This window comes from Pseudophryne corroboree, chromosome 9, assembly GCF_028390025.1.
Source record: "Pseudophryne corroboree isolate aPseCor3 chromosome 9, aPseCor3.hap2, whole genome shotgun sequence".
NCBI lineage: Eukaryota > Metazoa > Chordata > Amphibia > Anura > Myobatrachidae > Pseudophryne > Pseudophryne corroboree.
Genome location: NC_086452.1, coordinates 478,621,449 through 478,640,272, shown reverse-complemented (window position 1 = coordinate 478,640,272; position 18,824 = coordinate 478,621,449). Strand labels below are relative to the sequence as shown.

The window sequence follows — 18,824 nt, the reverse complement described above, 5'->3', positions numbered from 1 at the left end:
ATATACATGTGGGCGTTATACACAGGTGCAGCGGCATATACATGTGGCCATTATACACAGGTGCAGCGGTATACACATGTTGGCATTATACACAGGTGCAGCGGCATATACATGTGGGCATTATACACAGGTGCAGCGGCATATACATGTGGACGTTATACACAGGTGCAGCGGCATATACATGTGGGCATTATACACAGGTGCAGCGGCATATACATGTGGGCGTTATACACAGGTGCAGCGGTATACACATGTTGGCATTATACACGGGTACAGCGGCATATATATGTGGGCGTTATACACAGGTGCAGCGGCATATACATGTGGCCATTATACACAGGTGCAGCGGTATACACATGTTGGCATTATACACAGGTGCAGCGGCATATACATGTGGGCATTATACACAGGTGCAGCGGCATATACATGTGGGCGTTATACACAGGTGCAGCGGCATATACATGTGGGCGTTATACACAGGTGCAGCGGCATATACATGTGGGCGTTATACACAGGTGCAGCGACATATACATGTGGGCGTTATACACAGGTGCAGCAGCATATACATGTTGGTGTTATACACAGGTGAAGTGGTATATACATGTGGGTATTATACACAGGTGCAGCGGTATACACATGTGGGCATTATACACAGGTGCAGTAGTATATACATGTGGGCGTTATACACAGGTGCAGCGGCATAAACATGTGGGGGTTATACACAGGTGCAGCGGCATATACATGTGGCCATTATACACAGGTGCAGCGGTATACACATGTTGGCATTATACACAGGTGCAGCGGCACATACATGTGGGCGTTATACACAGGTGCAGCGGCATATACATGTGGCCATTATACTCAGGTGCAGCGGTATACACATGTTGGCATTATACACAGGTGCAGTGGCATATACATGTGGGCGTTATACACAGGTGCAGCGGCATATACATGTGGGCGTTATACACAGGTGCAGCGGCATATACATGTGGGCGCTATACACAGGTGCAGCGGCATATACATGTGGGCGTTATACACTGGTGCAGCGGCATATACATGTGGGCGTTATACACAGGTGCAGCGGCATATACATGTGGGCGTTATACACAGGTGCAGCGGCATATACATGTGGGCGTTATACACAGGTGCAGCGGCATATACATGTGGGCGTTATACACAGGTGCAGCGGCATATACATGTGGGCGTTATACACAGGTGCAGCGGTATATACATGTGGGCGTTATACACAGGTGCAGCAGTATATACTGCTGGAAACTTGATGAGTGTTGATCAGATATGTTTGGGAAAGGTAGGTTGGCGGGGGGGGAGGGGGGGGGGCACTGCCTCATCTGCCATAGACTTTTTACTTCAGAGTATAAAATTGATTAGAATAATGCAAAGAAGATATTTCTAATATAATCTTTGTATTTTTCATATACTTTATATAGTCAAACCTGTGATGTATACAATAGTATGACAGGAAAGGCTAGGTGTAGTAGTAGATGAAGCGGTAGGTGTAGCATTAGGTGTAGTTGTAGGTGTAGCAGTAGGTGTAGTGGTATATGAAGTGGTAGGTGTAGTGGTAGGTGTAGCGGTAGATGAAGCTGTAGTTGTAGCGGTAGATGTAGTGGTAGGTGAAGCGGTAGGTGTAGCATTAGGTGTAGTGGTAGGTGTATCAGTAGGGGTAGCGGTAGATGTAGTGGTAGGTGTATCGGTATGGGTAGCAGTAAGTGTAGCGGTAGATGAAGCTGTAGTTGTATCGGTAGGTGTAGCGATAGATGAAGTTGCAGGTGTAGCGGCATATACATGTGGGCATTATACACAGGTGCAGCGGTATACACATGTTGGCATTATACACAGGTACAGCGGCATATATATGTGGGCATTATACACAGGTGCAGCGGCATATACATGTGGCCATTATATACAGGTGCAGCGGTATACACATGTTGGCATTATACACAGGTGCAGCGGCATATACATGTGGCCATTATATACAGGTGCAGCGGTATACACATGTGGGCGTTATACACAGGTGCAGCGGCATATACATGTGGGCATTATACACAGGTACAGCGGCATATACATGTGGGCGTTATACACAGGTGCAGCGGCATATACATGTGGGCGTTATACACAGGTGCAGCGGTATATACATGTGGGCGTTATACACAGGTGCAGCAGTATATACTGCTGGAAACTTGATGAGTGTTGATCAGATATGTTTGGGAAAGGTAGGTTGGCGGGGGGGGGGGGAGGGGGGGGGCACTGCCTCATCTGCCATAGACTTTTTACTTCAGAGTATAAAATTGATTAGAATAATGCAAAGAAGATATTTCTAATATAATCTTTGTATTTTTCATATACTTTATATAGTCAAACCTGTGATGTATACAATAGTATGACAGGAAAGGCTAGGTGTAGTAGTAGATGAAGCGGTAGGTGTAGCATTAGGTGTAGTTGTAGGTGTAGCAGTAGGTGTAGTGGTATATGAAGTGGTAGGTGTAGTGGTAGGTGTAGCGGTAGATGAAGCTGTAGTTGTAGCGGTAGATGTAGTGGTAGGTGAAGCGGTAGGTGTAGCATTAGGTGTAGTGGTAGGTGTAGCAGTAGGTGTATCAGTAGGGGTAGCGGTAGATGTAGTGGTAGATGAAGCAGTAGGTGTATCGGTAGGTGTAGCGATAGATGAAGTGGCAGGTGTAGCGGCATATACATGTGGGCATTATACACAGGTGCAGCGGCATATACATGTGGGCATTATACACAGGTGCAGCGGCATATACATGTGGGCGTTATACACAGGTGCAGCGGTATACACATGTTGGCATTATACACAGGTACAGCGGCATATATATGTGGGCATTATACACAGGTACAGCGGCATATATATGTGGGCGTTATACACAGGTGCAGCGGCATATACATGTGGCCATTATACACAGGTGCAGCGGTATACACATGTTGGCATTATACACAGGTGCAGCGGCATATACATGTGGGCATTATACACAGGTGCAGAGCGGCATATACATGTGGGCGTTATACACAGGTGCAGCGGCATATACATGTGGGCGTTATACACAGGTGCAGCGGCATATACATGTGGGCGTTATACACAGGTGCAGCGACATATACATGTGGGCGTTATACACAGGTGCAGCAGCATATACATGTTGGTGTTATACACAGGTGAAGTGGTATATACATGTGGCCATTATACACAGGTGCAGCGGTATACACATGTTGGCATTATACACAGGTGCAGCGGCATATACATGTGGGCATTATACACAGGTGCAGCGGCATATACATGTGGGCGTTATACACAGGTGCAGCGGCATATACATGTGGGCGTTATACACAGGTGCAGCGGCATATACATGTGGGCGTTATATACAGGTGCAGCGACATATACATGTGGGCGTTATACACAGGTGCAGCAGCATATACATGTTGGTGTTATACACAGGTGAAGTGGTATATACATGTGGGTATTATACACAGGTGCAGCGGTATACACATGTGGGCATTATGCACAGGTGCAGCGGCATATACATGTGGGCATTATACACAGGTGCAGCGGCATATACATGTGGGGGTTATACACAGGTGCAGCGACATATACATGTGGGCGTTATACACAGGTGCAGCAGCATATACATGTTGGTGTTATACACAGGTGAAGTGGTATATACATGTGGCCATTATACACAGGTGCAGCGGTATACACATGTTGGCATTATACACAGGTGCAGCGGCATATACATGTGGGCATTATACACAGGTGCAGCGGCATATACATGTGGGCGTTATACACAGGTGCAGCGGCATATACATGTGGGCGTTATACACAGGTGCAGCGGCATATACATGTGGGCGTTATACACAGGTGCAGCGACATATACATGTGGGCGTTATACACAGGTGCAGCAGCATATACATGTTGGTGTTATACACAGGTGAAGTGGTATATACATGTGGGTATTATACACAGGTGCAGCGGTATACACATGTGGGCATTATACACAGGTGCAGTAGTATATACATGTGGGCGTTATACACAGGTGCAGCGGCATAAACATGTGGGGGTTATACACAGGTGCAGCGGCATATACATGTGGCCATTATACACAGGTGCAGCGGTATACACATGTTGGCATTATACACAGGTGCAGCGGCATATACATGTGGGCGTTATACACAGGTGCAGCGGCATATACATGTGGCCATTATACTCAGGTGCAGCGGTATACACATGTTGGCATTATACACAGGTGCAGTGGCATATACATGTGGGCGTTATACACAGGTGCAGCGGCATATACATGTGGGCGTTATACACAGGTGCAGCGGCATATACATGTGGGCGTTATACACAGGTGCAGCGGCATATACATGTGGGCGTTATACACTGGTGCAGCGGCATATACATGTGGGCGTTATACACAGGTACAGCGGCATATACATGTGGGCGTTATACACAGGTGCAGCGGCATATACATGTGGGCGTTATACACAGGTGCAGCGGTATATACATTTGGGCGTTATACACAGGTGCAGCGGTATATACATGTGGGCATTATACACAGGTGCAGCGGCATATACATGTGGGCGTTATACACAGGTGCAGCGGCATATACATGTGGCCATTATACTCAGGTGCAGCGGTATACACATGTTGGCATTATACACAGGTGCAGTGGCATATACATGTGGGCGTTATACACAGGTGCAGCGGCATATACATGTGGGCGTTATACACAGGTGCAGCGGCATATACATGTGGGCGTTATACACAGGTGCAGCGGCATATACATGTGGGCGTTATACACTGGTGCAGCGGCATATACATGTGGGCGTTATACACTGGTGCAGCGGCATATACATGTGGGCGTTATACACAGGTACAGCGGCATATACATGTGGGCGTTATACACAGGTGCAGCGGTATATACATGTGGGCGTTATACACAGGTGCAGCGGTATATACATGTGGGCGTTATACACAGGTGCAGCAGTATATACTGCTGGAAACTTGATGAGTGTTGATCAGATATGTTTGGGAAAGGTAGGTTGGCGGGGGGGAGGGGGGGGGCACTGCCTCATCTGCCATAGACTTTTTACTTCAGAGTATAAAATTGATTAGAATAATGCAAAGAAGATATTTCTAATATAATCTTTGTATTTTTCATATACTTTATATAGTCAAACCTGTGATGTATACAATAGTATGACAGGAAAGGCTAGGTGTAGTAGTAGATGAAGCGGTAGGTGTAGCATTAGGTGTAGTTGTAGGTGTAGCAGTAGGTGTAGTGGTATATGAAGTGGTAGATGTAGTGGTAGGTGTAGCGGTAGATGAAGCTGTAGTTGTAGCGGTAGATGTAGTGGTAGGTGAAGCGGTAGGTGTAGCATTAGGTGTAGTGGTAGGTGTAGCAGTAGGTGTATCAGTAGGGGTAGCGGTAGATGTAGCGGTAGGTGTAGCAGTAGGTGTATCGGTAGGGGTAGCAGTAAGTGTAGCGGTAGATGAAGCTGTAGGTGTAGCGGTAGATGAAGTGGTAGGTGTAGTGGTAGATGAAGCTGTAGGTGTAGCGATAGATGAAGTGGTAGGTGGAGCAGTAGGTGTAGCGGTACATGTAGCAGTAGGTGAAGTGGCAGGTGTAGCGGTAGATGAAGCTGTAGTTGTATCAGTAGATGTAGAGGTAGGTGTATTGGTAGGTGTAACGGTAGATGAAGCTGTAGGTGTATCGGTAGATGTAGAGGTAGGTGTAGTGGTATGTAAGTGTAGCGGTAGATGAAGCTGTAGTTGTATCGGTAGATGTAGCAGTAGGTGTATTGGTAGGTGTAGCGGTGGATGAAGCAGTAGGTGTAGCGGTAGATGAAGCTGTAGTTGTATCGGTAGATGTAGAGGTAGGTGTATTGGTAGGTGTAGCGGTAGATGAAGCTGTAGGTGTATCGGTAGATGTAGAGGTAGGTGTAGTGGTATGTAGGTGTAGCGGTAGATGAAGCTGTTGTTGTATCGGTAGATGAAGCGGTAGGTGTAGCGGTAGATGAAGATGTAGGTGTAGTGGTAGGTGTATTGGTAGTAGCGGCAGGTGTAGCGGTAGATGAAGCTGTAGGTGTAGTGGTAGGTGTAGCAGAAGGTGTATTGGTAGTAGCGGCAGGTGTAGCGGTAGATGAAGATGTAGGTGTAGTGGTAGGTGTAGCAGTAGTAGCGGCAGGTGTAGCGGTAGATGAAGCTGTAGATGTAGCGGTAGATGAAGCAGTAGGTGTAGCGGTAGATGAAGCTGTAGGTGTAGTGGTAGATGAAGCTGTAGGTGTAGCGGTAGATAAAGCTGTAGGTGTAGCGGTGGATGAAGCAGTAGGTGTAGCGGTAGATGAAGTTGTAGGTGTAGTGGTAAGTCTAGCGATAGGTGTAGTGGTAGGTGTAGCGGTAGATGAAGTTGTAGGTGTAGCGGTAGATGAAGCTGTAGGTGTAGTGGTAGGTGTAGCAGTAGGTGTATTGGTAGTAGCGGCAGGTGTAGCGGTAGATGAAGCTGTAGTTGTATCGGTAGATGAAGCGGTAGATGAAGATGTAGGTGTAGTGGTAGGTGTAGCAGTAGTAGCGGCAGGTGTAGCGGTAGATGAAGCTGTAGATGTAGCGGTAGATGAAGCTGTAGGTGTAGTGGTAGATGAAGCTGTAGGTGTATCGGTAGATGAAGCTGTAGGTGTAGCGGTAGATAAAGCTGTAGGTGTAGCGGTGGATGAAGCTGTAGGTGTAGCGGTAGATGAAGCTGTAGGTGTAGTGGTAGATGAAGCTGTAGATGTAGCGGTAGATGAAGCTGTAGGTGTAGTGGTAGATGAAGCTGTAGGTGTATCGGTAGATGAAGCTGTAGGTGTAGCGGTAGATAAAGCAGTAGGTGTAGCGGTAGATGAAGCTGTAGGTGTAGCGGTAGATGAAGCTGTAGGTGTAGAGGTAGATGAAGCTGTAGATGTAGCGGTAGGTGTAGCGGTAGATGAAGCTGTAGATGTAGCGGTAGATGAAGCTGTAGGTGTAGCGGTAGATGAAGCTGTAGGTGTAGTGGTAGATGAAGCTGTAGGTGTATCGGTAGATGAAGCTGTAGGTGTAGTGGTAGATGAAGCTGTAGTTGTATCGGTAGATGAAGCGGTAGGTGTAGCGGTAGATGAAGATGTAGGTGTAGTGGTAGGTGTATTGGTAGTAGCGGCAGGTGTAGCGGTAGATGAAGCTGTAGGTGTAGTGGTAGGTGTAGCAGTAGGTGTATTGGTAGTAGCGACAGGTGTAGCGGTAGATGAAGCTGTAGTTGTATCGGTAGATGAAGCGGTAGGTGTAGCGGTAGATGAAGATGTAGGTGTAGTGGTAGGTGTAGCAGTAGTAGCGGCAGGTGTAGCGGTAGATGAAGCTGTAGATGTAGCGGTAGATGAAGCAGTAGGTGTAGCGGTAGATGAAGCTGTAGGTGTAGTGGTAGATGAAGCTGTAGGTGTATCGGTAGATGAAGCTGTAGGTGTAGCGGTGGATGAAGCAGTAGGTGTAGCGGTAGATGAAGCTGTAGGTGTAGCGGTAGATGAAGCTGTAGGTGTAGTGGTAGGTGTAGCAGTATGTGTATGGGTAGTAGCAGCAGGTGTAGTGGCAGATGTAGCGGTAGATGAAGCTGTAGTTGTATCAGTAGATGTAGTGGTAAGTCTAGTGGTAGGTGTAGTGGTAGATGAAGCTGTAGGTGTGGTACGTAGGTGTAACGGTAGGTGTAGCGGTAGATGAAGCTGTAGTTGTAGATGCAGCAATAGGTGTATTGGTACGTAGGTGTAGCGGTAGATGAAGCTGTAGGTGTATCGGTAGATGTAGCGGTAGGTGTAGTGGTACGTAGATGTAGCGGTAGATGAAGCTGTAGGTGTATCGGTAGATGTAGCGGTAGGTGTAGTGGTACGTAGATGTAGTGGTAGATGTAGTGATAGGTGTAGCTGTAGTAACAGGAAAAGACCCTGTATGTCGGCATTCCGTCGGGCAGCATTGTGATAGTTTGGGATTTTGGCGTCGGCATGGTGATCGGCGGCACATATCACGGCACTGTACCTAGCATATAACCCCACATATCATGGCGCTGTACCTAGCATATAACCCCACATATCATGGTGCTGTACCTAGCATATAACCCCACATATCACGGCACTGTACCTAGCATATAACCCCACATATCACGGCACTGTACCAAGCATATAACCCCACATATCATGGCACTGTACCTAGCATATAACCCCACATATCATGGCACTGTACCTAGCATATAACCCCACATATCACGGCACTGTACCTAGCATATAACCCCACATATCATGGCGCTGTACCTAGCATATAACCCCACATATCACGGCACTGTACCTAGCATATAACCCCACATATGGTGCTGTACCTAGCATATAACCCCACATATCACGGCACTGTACCTAGCATATAACCCCACATATGGTGCTGTACCTAGCATATAACCCCACATATGGTGCTGTACCTAGCATATAACCCCACATATCACGGCACTGTACCTAGCATATAACCCTACATGTTATGATTATAGAATTTATTGTGGTAACATTGACTCATTCTGGTTCCACCCAAACTGTATATAAAATATTCAGATGATGCCATCGGTACAGATTATAACATGAAACAATTTTATATACACGATGAAAAAAACATGCAACATAATGTTTATATGGATACTGGCGGTACTGAGTCCTGGTGTGAGGAGGGCTGGATGTCCTACAGGTCATCGTGTGAGCCTAGTCAGATGTCCAGCAGTGTAATGGGTCCTGGTGTGAGGAGGGCTGGATGTCCTACAGGTCATCGTGTGAGCCTAGTCAGATGTCCAGCAGTGTAATGGGTCCTGGTGTGAGGAGGGCTGGATGTCCTACAGGTCATCGTGTAAGCCTAGTCAGATGTCCAGCAGTGTAATGGGTCCTGGTGTGAGGAGGGCTGGATGTCCTACAGGTCATCGTGTAAGCCTAGTCAGATGTCCAGCAGTGTAATGGGTCCTGGTGTGAGGAGGGCTGGATGTCCTACAGGTCATCGTGTAAGCCTAGTCAGATGTCCAGCAGTGTAATGGGTCCTGGTGTGAGGAGGGCTGGATGTCCTACAGGTCATCGTGTAAGCCTAGTCAGATGTCCAGCAGTGTAATGGGTCCTGGTGTGAGGAGGGCTGGATGTCCTACAGGTCATCATGTGAGCCTAGTCAGATGTCCAGCAGTGTAATGGGTCCTGGTGTGAGGAGGGCTGAATGTCCTACAGGTCATCGTGTGAGCCTAGTCAGATGTCCAGCAGTGTAATGGGTCCTGGTGTGAGGAGGGCTGGATGTCCTACAGGTCATCGTGTGAGCCTAGTCAGATGTCCAGCAGTGTAATGGGTCCTGGTGTGAGGAGGGCTGGATGTCCTACAGGTCATCGTGTAAGCCTAGTCAGATGTCCAGCAGTGTAATGGGTCCTGGTGTGAGGAGGGCTGGATGTCCTACAGGTCATCATATAAGCCTAGTCAGATGTCCAGCAGTGTAATGGGTCCTGGTGTGAGGAGGGCTGGATGTCCTACAGGTCATCGTGTAAGCCTAGTCAGATGTCCAGCAGTGTAATGGGTCCTGGTGTGAGGAGGGCTGGATGTCCTACAGGTCATCGTGTGAGCCTAGTCAGATGTCCAGCAGTGTAATGGGTCCTGGTGTGAGGAGGGCTGAATGTCCTACAGGTCATCGTGTGAGCCTAGTCAGATGTCCAGCAGTGTAATGGGTCCTGGTGTGAGGAGGGCTGGATGTCCTACAGGTCATCGTGTGAGCCTAGTCAGATGTCCAGCAGTGTAATGGGTCCTGGTGTGAGGAGGGCTGGATGTCCTACAGGTCATCGTGTGAGCCTAGTCAGATGTCCAGCAGTGTAATGGGTCCTGGTGTGAGGAGGGCTGGATGTCCTACAGGTCATCGTGTGAGCCTAGTCAGATGTCCAGCAGTGTAATGGGTCCTGGTGTGAGGAGGGCTGAATGTCCTACAGGTCATCGTGTGAGCCTAGTCAGATGTCCAGCAGTGTAATGGGTCCTGGTGTGAGGAGGGCTGGATGTCCTACAGGTCATCGTGTGAGCCTAGTCAGATGTCCAGCAGTGTAATGGGTCCTGGTGTGAGGAGGGCTGGATGTCCTACAGGTCATCGTGTGAGCCTAGTCAGATGTCCAGCAGTGTAATGGGTCCTGGTGTGAGGAGGGCTGGATGTCCTACAGGTCATCGTGTGAGCCTAGTCAGATGTCCAGCAGTGTAATGGGTCCTGGTGTGAGGAGGGCTGGATGTCCTACAGGTCATCGTGTGAGCCTAGTCAGATATCCAGCAGTGTAATGGGTCCTGGTGTGAGGAGGGCTGGATGTCCTACAGGTCATCGTGTGAGCCTAGTCAGATGTCCAGCAGTGTAATGGGTCCTGGTGTGAGGTGGGCTGGATGTCCTACAGGTCATCGTGTGAGCCTAGTCAGATGTCCAGCAGTGTAATGGGTCCTGGTGTGAGGAGGGCTGGATGTCCTACAGGTCATCGTGTGAACCTAGTCAGATATCCAGCAGTGTAATGGGTCCTGGTGTGAGGAGGGCTGAATGTCCTACAGGTCATCATGTAAGCCTAGTCAGATGTCCAGCAGTGTAATGGGTCCTGGTGTGAGGAGGGCTGGATGTCCTACAGGTCATCGTGTGAGCCTAGTCAGATGTCCAGCAGTGTAATGGGTCCTGGTGTGAGGAGGGCTGAATGTCCTACAGGTCATCATGTAAGCCTAGTCAGATGTCCAGCAGTGTAATGGGTCCTGGTGTGAGGAGGGCTGGATGTCCTACAGGTCATCGTGTGAGCCTAGTCAGATGTCCAGCAGTGTAATGGGTCCTGGTGTGAGGAGGGCTGGATGTCCTACAGGTCATCGTGTGAGCCTAGTCAGATGTCCAGCAGTGTAATGGGTCCTGGTGTGAGGAGGGCTGGATGTCCTACAGGTCATCATGTAAGCCTAGTCAGATGTCCAGCAGTGTAATGGGTCCCATGCAACTGCTGATTGGTCAGAGAGCATCCTGGAGCCGAAGGAGATTATGAAAGCACAGTCTCCTCCCCTGCCCCTGCTGATTGGACAGAGTGTATCCTGGAGCCGAAGGAGAGCGGGAAAGCACAGTCTCCTCCCTTGCCACTGCTGATTGGTCAGAGTGTATCCTGGAGGCGGAGGAGAGTGGGAAAGCACTGTCTCCTCCCCTGCAACTGCTGATTGGTCAGAGTGTATCCTGGAGCAGGAGGAGAGCGGGAAAGCATAGTCTCCTCCCCCGCCACTACTGATTGGTCAGAGTGTATCCCAGAGCCGGACGAGAGCAGGAAAGCATTGTCTCCTCCCCTGCCACTGCTGATTGGTCAGAATGTATCCTGGAGCCGGACAAGAGCAGGAAAGCATTGTCTCCTCCCATGCCACTGCTGATTGGTCAGAGTGTATCCTGGAGCCGGATGAGAGCAGGAAAGCACAGTCTCCTCCCCTGCCCCTGCTGATTGGTCAGAGTGTATCCTGGAGCCGGAGGAGAGCTGGAAAGCACAGTCTCCTCCCATGCCACTGCTGATTGGTCAGAGTGTATCCTGGAGCCGGATGAGAGCAGGAAAGCACAGTCTCCTCCCATGCCACTGCTGATTGGTCAGAGTGTATCCTGGAGCCGGATGAGAGCAGGAAAGCACAGTCTCCTCCCCTGCCCCTGCTGATTGGTCAGAGTGTATCCTGGAGCCGGAGGAGAGCTGGAAAACATTGTCTCCTCCTTATACTCTGCTGAGCATGCCTTATGGGACCTGGACCAAACCAGTAGAGTGTAAGAAGCGCTGTTCTAGTCTCAGGTGCGGGGTTGTTATTATTACTACTGTGATTTCTGCTATAATGCCCATGTTTTTGTATTTGATGCACCTTTCCTATATCCCGCCCCTTATTACAATCCGCAGGCATCCTGGAATATTATTATCAGTATGTATATACTGTGCAACACACCCCTGTCAGCTATCGCACCATCCTCTGAGCCTCAGTCTCCTGCATGCCAGGATCACAGTGTAGGGGAGTTTCCTGTCTGGATCTTCTCTCACAAACGGAAAAATTTGCTTAAAACTGGGTGGATTTAATCATAATTTATCTCTTATAAGCGCTCAGTAAAGCGGCAGCAGCAAGGGCCTCGTCACAGAGATTACTGGTTCCAGGTGAGTGATAGGTGCAAAGTGACTGATCAGCAATGGTTATAGTCAAGTATTTATCTTTTGGCAATGAAGATAATTCAAAACCAGGCATGATTGGCATCTAATATAATTCATGTTTTACATTTTGTAGGCAAAATGGAGGGTGAAAACGGATGTCACCCAGGGTGCAAGTAGAAATCCCATGTGGACTCATCTGCGTAGGGTGCAAGCAGAAGTCACCCACGGAAGGTCAGAGCAGATGTCACCTTGGAGGATGCAAGCAGAAATGCCACGTAGAGGGTGTGAGCAGAAGTCATCCCCAGAGGGTGTGGGCAGAAGTCATCCCCAGAGGGTGTGGGCAGAAGTCATCCCCAGAGGGTGTGAGCAGAAGTCATTCCCAGAGGGTGTGGGCAGAGGTCATCCCCAGAGGGTGTGAGCAGAAGTCATCCCCGGAGGGTGCGAGCAGAAGTCATCCCCGGAGGGTGCGAGCAGAAGTCATCCCCAGAGGGTGCGAGCAGAAGTCATCCCCAGAGGGTGCAGTCATCTCCAGAGGGTGCGAGCAAAAGTCACCTATGGATGGTGCAAGCCGTTGTCACCTATGGATGGTGCAAACAGAAGTTACCTATGGATGGTGCGAGCAGAAGTCACCCGCAAAGGGTGCGAGCAGAAGTCACCTATGGATGGTGCAAGCAGAAGTCACCCGCAGAGGGTGCAAGCAGAAGTCACCTATGGATTGTGCAAGCAGAAGGTATGAGCAGAAGTCACCTATGGATGGTGCAAGCAGAAGTCACCTGTGGATGGTGCAATCAGAAGTTACCTATGAATGGCACAAGCAAAAGTCACCCACAGAGGGTACGATCAGAAGTCACCTATGGATGGTGCAAGCAGAAGTCACCTGTGGATGGTGCAAGCAGAAGTTACCTATGAATGGTGCGAGCAGAAGTCACCCGCAGAGGGTGCGAATAGAAGTCACCCACAGAGGGTGCAAGCAGAAGTGACCCACAGGGGGTATGAGCGGAAGTCGCCTATGGATGGTGCAAGCAGAAGTCAACCGCAGAGGGTGCGATCAGAAGTCGCCTATGGATGGTACAAAGAGTAGTCACCTATGGATGGTGCAAGCAGAAGTTACCTATGGATGGTGCGAGCAGAAGTCACCCACAGAGGGTGCAAGCAGAAGTCACACGCAAAGGGTGCGAGTAGAAGTCACCTATGGATGGTGCGAGCAAAAGTCACCCACAGAGGGTATGAGCAGAAGTCACCTATGGATGGTGCGAGCAGAAGTCACCTATGGATGGTGCAAGCAGAAGTCACCTGTGGTTGGTGCAAGCAGAGGAACTATAGAGGAAAAAGATACCTTTATGCACTTGATTTATCTATATCTCTAAGTGAGTTTAGGTATGCGCTTCTTTGCATGCTATCTGGTGAAGGTTCCACGGAAAGGGTGAAGCAATATAAAGAAAACTTTATGAACACAAACACTTGCTTCTAGTGTGAGTTGGGGTACGCACCTTATACAGATCTCTTTTGGTGTTTTTTCCATTCTGATGGGACAAGGATTGTTTTGAACAAATAATAAGAATTTACTCACCGGTAATTCTATTTCTCGTAGTCCGTAGTGGATGCTGGGAACTCCGTAAGGACCATGGGGAATAGACGGGCTCCGCAGGAGACTGGGCACTCTAAAAGAAAGATTAGGTACTATCTGGTGTGCACTGGCTCCTCCCTCTATGCCCCTCCTCCAGACCTCAGTTAGGGAAACTGTGCCCGGAAGAGCTGACACAACAAGGAAAGGATTTGGAATCCAGGGTAAGACTCATACCAGCCACACCAATCACACTGTACAACTTGTGATAACCATACCCAGTTAACAGTATGAACAACAACTGAGCCTCCGTTTACGGATGGCTCATAACAATAACCCTTTAGTGAAGCAATAACTATATACATGTATTGCAGAGAGTCCGCACTTGGGACGGGCGCCCAGCATCCACTACGGACTACGAGAAATAGAATTACCGGTGAGTAAATTCTTATTTTCTCTGACGTCCTAGTGGATGCTGGGAACTCCGTAAGGACCATGGGGATTATACCAAAGCTCCCAAACGGGCGGGAGAGTGCGGATGACTCTGCAGCACCGAATGGGCAAACTCAAGGTCCTCCTCAGCCAGGGTATCAAACTTGTAGAATTTTGCAAATGTGTTTGAACCCGACCAAGTAGCAGCTCGGCAAAGCTGTAATGCCGAGACCCCTCGGGCAGCCGCCCAAGAAGAGCCCACCTTCCTTGTGGAATGGGCCTTCACCGATTTTGGATGCGGCAATCCATCCGCAGAATGAGCCTGCTGAATCGTGCTACAGATCCAGCGAGCAATAGTTTGCTTTGAAGCAGGAGCACCCAGCTTGTTGGGTGCATGCAGGATAAATAGCGAGTCAGTTTTTCTGACTCCAGCCGTCCTGGAAACATAAATTTTCAAAGCCCGGACTACATCCAGCAACTTGGAATCCTCCAAGTCCCGAGTAGCCGCAGGCACCACAATAGGTTGGTTCAAATGAAACGCTGATACCACCTTTGGGAGAAATTGGGGACGAGTCCTCAATTCTGCCCTGTCCATATGGAAGATCAGATATGGGCTTTTACATGACAAAGCCGCCAATTCTGACACACGCCTAGCCGAAGCTAAGGCCAACAGCATGACCACCTTCCACGTGAGATACTTTAGCTCCACGGTCTTAAGTGGCTCAAACCAGTGTGGTTTCAGGAAATCCAACACAACGTTAAGATCCCAAGGTGCCACTGGAGGCACAAAAGGGGGCTGAATATGCAGCACTCCCTTAACAAACGTCTGAACTTCAGGCAGTGAAGCCAGTTCTTTTTGAAAGAAAATAGATAGGGCCGAAATCTGGACCTTTATGGATCCTAATTTTAGGCCCATAGACACTCCTGACTGTAGGAAGTGCAGGAATCGACCCAGCTGGAATTCCTCTGTAGGGGCCTTCCTGGCCTCACACCAAGCAACATATTTTCGCCATATTCGGTGATAATGTTTTGCTGTCACGTCTTTCCTAGCCTTTTTCAGCGTAGGAATAATTTCATCTGGAATGCCCTTTTCCGCTAGGATCCGGCGTTCAACCGCCATGCCGTCAAAGGCAGCCGCCGTAAGTCTTGGAACAGACAGGGCCCCTGTTGTAACAGGTCCTGTCTGAGAGGCAGAGGCCATGGGTCCTCTGAGATCATTTCTTGTAGTTCTGGGTACCAAGTTCTTCTTGGCCAATCCGGAACGATGAGTATAGTTCTTACTCCTCTCTTTCTTACTATCCTCAGTACCTTGGGTATGAGAGGAAGAGGAGGGAACACATAAACCGACTGGTACACCCACGGTGTCACTAGTGCGTCCACAGCTATCGCCTGAGGGTCCCTTGACCTGGCGCAATATTTTTTTAGCTTTTTGTTGAGGCGGGACGCCATCATGTCCACCTGTGGCAGTTCCCAGCGATTTACAATCTGTGTGAAGACTTCTTGATGAAGTCCCCACTCTCCCAGGTGGAGGTCGTGCCTGCTGAGGAAGTCTGTTTCCCAGTTGTCCACTCCCGGAATGAACACTGCTGACAGTGCTAGCACGTGATTCTCCGCCCATCGAAGAATCCTTGTGGCTTCTGCCATTGCCATCCTGCTTCTCGTGCCGCCCTGGCGGTTTACATGGGCGACAGCCGTGATGTTGTCTGACTGAATCAGTACAGGTTGGTTTTGAAGCAGGGGCTCTGCTTGACTCAGGGCATTGTAAATGGCCCTTAGTTCCAGTATATTTATGTGTAGTGAAGTCTCCAGACTTGACCACTGTCCTTGGAAGTTTCTTCCCTGAGTGACTGCCCCCCATCCTCGGAGGCTTGCATCCGTGGTCACCAGGACCCAGTCCTGTATGCCGAACCTGCGGCCCTCGAGAAGATGAGCACTCTGCAGCCACCACAGCAGAGACACCCTGGCCCTTGGGGACAGGGTGATCAACCGATGCATCTGAAGATGCGATCCGGACCATTTGTCCAACAGATCCCACTGAAAGATCCTTGCATGGAACCTGCCGAAGGGAATTGCTTCGTAAGAAGCCACCATCTTTCCCAGGACTCGCGTGCAGTGATGCACGATACCTGTTTTGGTTTCAGGAGGTCCCTGACCAGAGATGACAATTCCTGGGCCTTCTCCACCGGTAGAAACACCTTCTTCTGTTCTGTGTCCAGAATCATGCCCAGGAAAAGCAGACGCGTCGCAGGAATCAGCTGCGACTTTGGGATATTCAGAATCCAGCCGTGCTGTTGCAACACTTCCTGAGAGAGTGCTACGCTGACCAACAACTGCTCTCTGGACCTCGCCTTTATGAGGAGATCGTCCAAGTACGGGATAATTATAACTCCCTTCTTCCGAAGGAGTATCATCATTTCGGCCATTACCTTGGTAAATATTCTCGGTGCCGTGGAGAGACCAAACGGCAACGTCTGGAATTGGCAATGACAGTCTTGTACCACAAACCTGAGGTATTCCTGGTGAGGTGGGTAAATGGGGACATGCAAGTAAGCATCCTTGATGTCCAGCGACACCTTAAAATCCCCCTCTTCCAGGCTTGCAATAACCGCCCTGAGCGATTCCATTTTGAACTTGAACTTCTTTATATAAGTGTTCAAGGATTTTAAATTCAGGATGGATCTCACCGAACCGTCCGGTTTCGGTACCACAAACATTGTGGAATAGTAACCCCTGCCCTGTCGAAGGAGGGGGACCTTGATAATCCCCTGCTGGAGGTACAGCTTGTGAATTGCCGCCAGTACTACCTCTCTTTCCCTGGGAGCAGCTGGCAAGGCCGATTTGAGGTAACGGCGAGGGGGAGTCGCCTCGAACTCCAGCTTGTATCCCTGAGATACAATTTGTACAGCCCAGAGATCCACTTGTGAGCGAACCCACTGGTTGCTGAAGTTTCGGAGACGCGCCCCCACCGCACCTGGCTCCGCCTGTGGAGCCCCAACGTCATGCGGTGGACTTAGTGGAAGCAGGGGAGGATTTTTGTTCCTGGGAACTGGCTGCCTGGTGCAGTTTCTTTCCTCTACCCCTGCCTCTGGGCAGAAAGGATGCGCCTCTGACCCGCTTGCCTTTCTGAGGCCGAAAGGACTGCATTTGATAATACGGTGCTTTCTTAGGCTGTGAGGGAACCTGAGGTAAAAAAGTCGACTTCCCAGCAGTTGCTGTGGATACGAGGTCCGAGAGACCGTCCCCAAACAATTCCTCACCCTTAGAAGGCAAAACCTCCATGTGTTTTTTAGAATCAGCATCACCTGTCCACTGCCGAGTCCATAATACTCTCCTGGCAGAAATGGACATTGCATTAATTCTAGATGCCAGCAGGCAAATGTCCCTCTGTGCATCCCGCATATATAAGACGACGTCTTTTATATGATCGATGGTTAGCAAAATAGTATCCCTGTCGAGGGAATCAATGTTGTCTGACAGGGTATCAGTCCATGCTGCTGCAGCACTACACATCCATGCTGAAGCAATAGCAGGTCTCAGTAGAGTACCAGAGTGTGTATACACAGACTTCAGGATAGCTTCCTGCTTTCTATCCGCAGGATCCTTTAGGGCGGCCGTATCCTGAGACGGCAGTGCCACCCTTTTAGATAAGCGTGTTAGCGCCTTGTCCACCCTAGGGGATGTTTCCCAACGTAACCTATCCGTTGGCGGGAAAGGGTACGCCATCAGTAACCTCTGAGAAATCACTAGTTTCTTATCAGGGGAACTCCACGCTTCTTCACACAAATCATTTAATTCATCAGATGGGGGAAAAGTCACTGGCTGCTTTTTCTCCCCAAACATATAAACCCTCTTGGTGGTTACCGGGTTAATATCAGAAATGTGTAATACATCTTTCATTGCAGTAATCATGCATCGGATGGCTTTTGTAGACTGTACATTTGTCTCATCCTCATCTACACTGGAGTCAGACTCCGTGTCGACATCTGTGTCTACCATCAGAGCTAGCGGGCGTTTATGAGCCCCTGACGGCTTCTGAGTCGCCTGGGCAGGCGCGGGCTGAGACCCCGGCTGTCCCAAGGCTGCTGCGTCATCTAACCTTTTATGTAAGGAGTTGACACTGTCGGTTAAGACCTTCCACATATCCATCCAATCAGGTGTCGGCCCCGTCGGGGGCGACACCACACTTATCTGCCTCTGCTCCGCCTCCACGTAACCCTCCTCATCAAACATGTCGACACAGCCGTACCGACACACCGCACACACACAGGGAATGCTCAGACTGAGGACAGGACCCCACAAAGTCCTTTGGGGAGACAGAGAGAGAGTATGCCAGCACACACCAGAGCGCTATATAACACAGGGATTTACACTGCTAATAAGTGATTTTCCCAATAGCTGCTTGTCTGTATCGATTTGCGCCTAAATTTATGTGCCCCCCCTCTCTTTTTAACCCGTCTTGTACCTGGATACTGCAGGGGAGAGCCTGAGGAGCGTGCTTCCAGCGGAGCTGTGAAGGGAAATTGGCGCTGGTGTGCTGAGGAAGAAGGCCCCGCCCCCTCAGCGGCGGGCTTCTGTCCCGCGTTTTCTGTAAAGTAATGGCGGGGTTTTTTTACACATATACAGTTAACTGATTGTATTATGTG

General features: G+C 49.4%; 1 protein-coding gene across 1 annotated transcript; it reads right to left on the bottom strand.

Annotated features, from left to right (window-relative positions):
- Positions 1-6,397: 6,397 nt before the first annotated feature.
- Positions 6,398-8,757, bottom strand: LOC134958877 (cGMP-specific 3',5'-cyclic phosphodiesterase alpha). Its single transcript, XM_063941578.1, has 2 exons — positions 8,708-8,757; positions 6,398-7,643 (listed from the first exon to the last, which is right to left on the bottom strand). Exons 1-2 carry the CDS (start codon positions 8,755-8,757, stop codon positions 6,398-6,400), a joined length of 1,296 nt encoding a protein of 431 aa, XP_063797648.1.
- Between the last annotated feature and the right edge of the window lie 10,067 nt (positions 8,758-18,824).

What these genes read in the sequence shown, in the direction of transcription:
- LOC134958877 (XM_063941578.1), bottom strand. Translation starts at nt 8,757, where the DNA reads ATGACCTGTAGGACATCCAGCCCTCCTCACACCAGGACTCAGTACCGC. An exon ending in ACCAGGACTCAGTACCGCCA is followed by an intron (nt 7,644 to 8,707) that starts GTATCCATATAA and finishes ATACAACTACAG; the next exon opens with CTTCATCTACCGCTACATCT.